At 34.8% G+C, this 3,617-nt stretch overlaps 1 protein-coding gene across 1 annotated transcript; it reads left to right on the forward strand.

The window, feature by feature from the left end:
- The first annotated feature begins 498 nt into the window (after nt 1–498).
- Nucleotides 499–1,443, forward strand: LOC101597241 (olfactory receptor 10AG1-like). The gene has a single exon (XM_004667649.2). The coding sequence runs from the start codon at nt 499–501 to the stop codon at nt 1,441–1,443; it is 945 nt and encodes a 314-aa protein (XP_004667706.2).
- Nucleotides 1,444–3,617: the final 2,174 nt, after the last annotated feature.

The following is a 3,617-nucleotide window of genomic DNA, read 5'->3' on the forward strand; positions in this document are numbered from 1 at the left end:
AAATAAAGGGCAGATTTTGGAGATGAAGACACAATTATAAATCTAAAGAAAGGCTCCATGGTTATTTTGAAGATAAATTCAAAATTTGAAACTTGAGGTATAAAAATGAATTATAGCTGTGTGTGGTGGTGCACCCCTTTAATCCAAGCACTGGGGAGGCAGAGGTAGGAGGATCGTCATGAGTTCGAGGCCACCCTGAGACTACATAGTGAATTCCAGTTCAGCTTGAGCTAGAGTGAAACCCTACCTCAGAAAAAAAGAATTATAATTTAAAAATAATATGCATTATCAAAATAAAAATAAATATACTTATGAAGGATAAAGAGTAAATTTTATATTGGTATTTGTTATTAATAAAATACCCTTGTTAATTTCAGAGCAATGGTACTTAATGTGTTTTTATTAAAAAGAATGGGGAAAAGGATGTCTGCCATCTTTGAATTGTACATTAGAAAACAAATACTAAGGATAATACTTATGTTTGCATCATTCCCACAGATGAAACAAGAAGAGGTGAGTTCAGAAGACAACATTTCCACAGTGAAGCATTTTGTCCTACTTGGATTCTCTGACCTTTCCAATCTTCAAGGGTTCCTATCTGGGGTATTCTCCATCGTGTATATAATTATCCTACTTGGAAATTGCCTCATAATAGTTATAACCAGGGTTGATGCTGCATTACAGAAACCCATGTATTTTTTCTTGGCAAATTTTTCTTCTCTGGAAATCTGTTATGTGTCAGTCATTGTCCCTAGGATCCTGTTCAACATTTGGACTCAGGATAGAAGTATTTCTGTTCTGTGCTGTGCCACCCAATTATGCTTCTTCCTGATTTTTGGCACCACTGAATGTTTGCTACTGGCTGTGATGTCCTATGACCGCTACGTGGCCATTTGCAACCCTCTGCACTATCCTCTGGTCATGAACCCAACAAAGTGCACTCAGCTAGCAGTGGCCTCCTGGCTTGGTGGCATCCCAGTCCAGATAGGACAAACCTACCAGATATTCTCTCTGCACTTCTGTCACTCTAACCAAATAGAGCACTTCTTCTGTGATATACCTCCCATTCTCAAATTAGCCTGTGGGGACACTTCTGGGCATGAGCTATCTGTCTATGTGGTGGTTGTACTGGTAGCAGCATTCCCTTTCATATTGGTACTTGCTTCTTACAGCAAAATCATTGCCACAATTTTGAGGTTACCAACAGCCAAAGGAAGGGCAAAAGCTTTCTCCACGTGTTCTTCCCATCTGCTGGTGGTGGTCTTGTTTTACGGATCTGCCTCTATTACCTACCTAAGGCCGAAGTCCACCCACTCTGCAGGAACTGACAAAGTGCTTTCTCTCTTTTATACTATTGTGACTCCCATGTTCAACCCAGTGATATACAGCCTTAGGAATAAGGATGTGATTGCAGCCCTGAGAAAATTGATACTGAAGGCATAGTGTCATGGGTTTACTTAGAAGTGTTTAGTCTTCTTCACACATATAGTTTTCAGAGAAATATTTTGATTTGATACATTCTCACTTTGAGAAAGTAATTATTTTCAGCTTGGGAAATATTTTGTTATACTTAAAATGTTAATGTAAAATGTATTCCATTTGTCAAATAGTTGGAAAATTCATCTATCCTCAATGATTCATATTTAAAGAAAATATAATACATGTTACTGGCCACATATGAGCAAAATTTCTAATGAAATTAATTTAATGGAGGTTATTTAAGCTAAATACCCAAATTGGTATTTGTAAGCATTCAAGCTTGATTGTATATAACATATTAGTTACCTCTTGTAGTTGACTAGAGTGTTTGGGTGAATGTATAATATATGTTGTTCTGTCCTATCACATAGTCTTGGCAATAACTAGAGATTTTACACTATTATTAAGTATTGGAGAGTATTTATATAGGTAACTCTGTACAATAAGGAAAGCTTCTACAGTAAAACAAAAATATAAGCTTATACAAAAGGTGTTTTTCTCTTAATAACTCCCTGTGAGACTTTAACTCTCTTCCTTGCTGAAATGGTTTATCTTAGTAATAAAAATTTCTATCTCTTTTATTATTGTGGGTCTTACTAAATGTATTTATTTACTTATTTATTTTCAATTTAATTTAAAATTTGGGGGGGGTGAGGTAGGGTCTCACTGTAGCCCAGGCTGGCCTGGAATTCACTATGGAGTCTCAGGGTGGCCTTGAACTCACAGCAATCCTCCTACCCCTGCCTCCTGAGTGCTGAGATTAAAGGCTTGTGCCACCACTCCCAGTGCTATATTTGTTGTTAATCCTTTTCTCTTTTTACTGTAGAATTCTCTGATACCATTGCCGTTTGAGTCTAGATTTGTGATTCCCACCCCCTCTCTTGCCCAGCCTCCCTCCCCACTCATCCTATTGTCTAGTCCACGAGATGCTTCCTGGGTATGTAAGACATCTTGGGTAGATTCAGACTAGATGCTGTAGATGAGTGAGGCTATGTGGCATTTTTTTTTTTTTTCTGTGATTGGGTAAGATCACTGAGAATGATCTGTTCCAAGTTCAACCATTTTTCTTCAGATTTCATTGTGTCATTTTTTCTTACTGCTGTATAAAATTCCATTGTGTAGATTTAACTGTACTCCAAACATATAGGCCTATAGTTGCTCAGATTTGTCAAAAAAATCTATTAACTTAAATGTAAAGTTGTATTGAAATTATAACAGGATCACCTAGGTCTACACAGTGGCATTGCCTTAGCTTACCTAGTACTTAATGGGTTTAATCTTTCATATGGTGATTAAACTTACTAAATATTTGAACTGATGTTATCCAATAACATGATCATTAGCAAATAAAACTGAAAATACCATCCACCTTATTGTTTTAAAGAGTGATGTTTTTTTAAATTTTTATAAATCTGGCTTCATTATGTCACTCAACTTATGATTATTCACAATGTATACAAGACACTATTTGCTACTACCTTACATATGGTTAATTTTGTACTTCATCCAGTCATTTGTATTATCTACCATTAAGATTATTTATCATTACATTTATTAATTTGAGCATTCTTTATATAAAACATAAATGTATATATTCCTTTATATTTAGTGTTTCATTTATTTCAATCATTTTCCCTACAGTGTGAGACTAAGCTAGTGATAAAGATGATGATGATTATGGTGATGATGATAGCAGACATGCTCATGTCAGTTGTTCTTCTGAAAAGTATTAAAGTAGGAATAACAATTACATGGGCAGAGTGCTACCCCAGAAGTTCAGTTAACTGAATTCTAAGTTCTCTGTAAGTAAAATTTTGTGTAGCCAAACGACATTTAGACACTGTTTGCATAACATGTGAAATTAGTAAAACGTTCACAATGTACTTTTCCTTATTTACTGATAAGTTCACTGGAAAGTAAGTATATATGTGAAGAAAAATATTGTACATATTTTATTAGTGTAAACATTGAGGTACTGGTTGTATTTAGAAATAGTTCATAGAGAAATCACTTGGGTCTTTTGTATTTTATGTTTAAACTATATAAATGATACAAGATCATTTTTGAAGAGAGGATGAGTATACTATATTAATCACTGAAAGGAATCTAGGTTTTTACATTTTCAAATAAGTAATTTC

Source organism: Jaculus jaculus, chromosome 1, assembly GCF_020740685.1.
Source record: "Jaculus jaculus isolate mJacJac1 chromosome 1, mJacJac1.mat.Y.cur, whole genome shotgun sequence".
NCBI classification, from domain to species: domain Eukaryota; kingdom Metazoa; phylum Chordata; class Mammalia; order Rodentia; family Dipodidae; genus Jaculus; species Jaculus jaculus.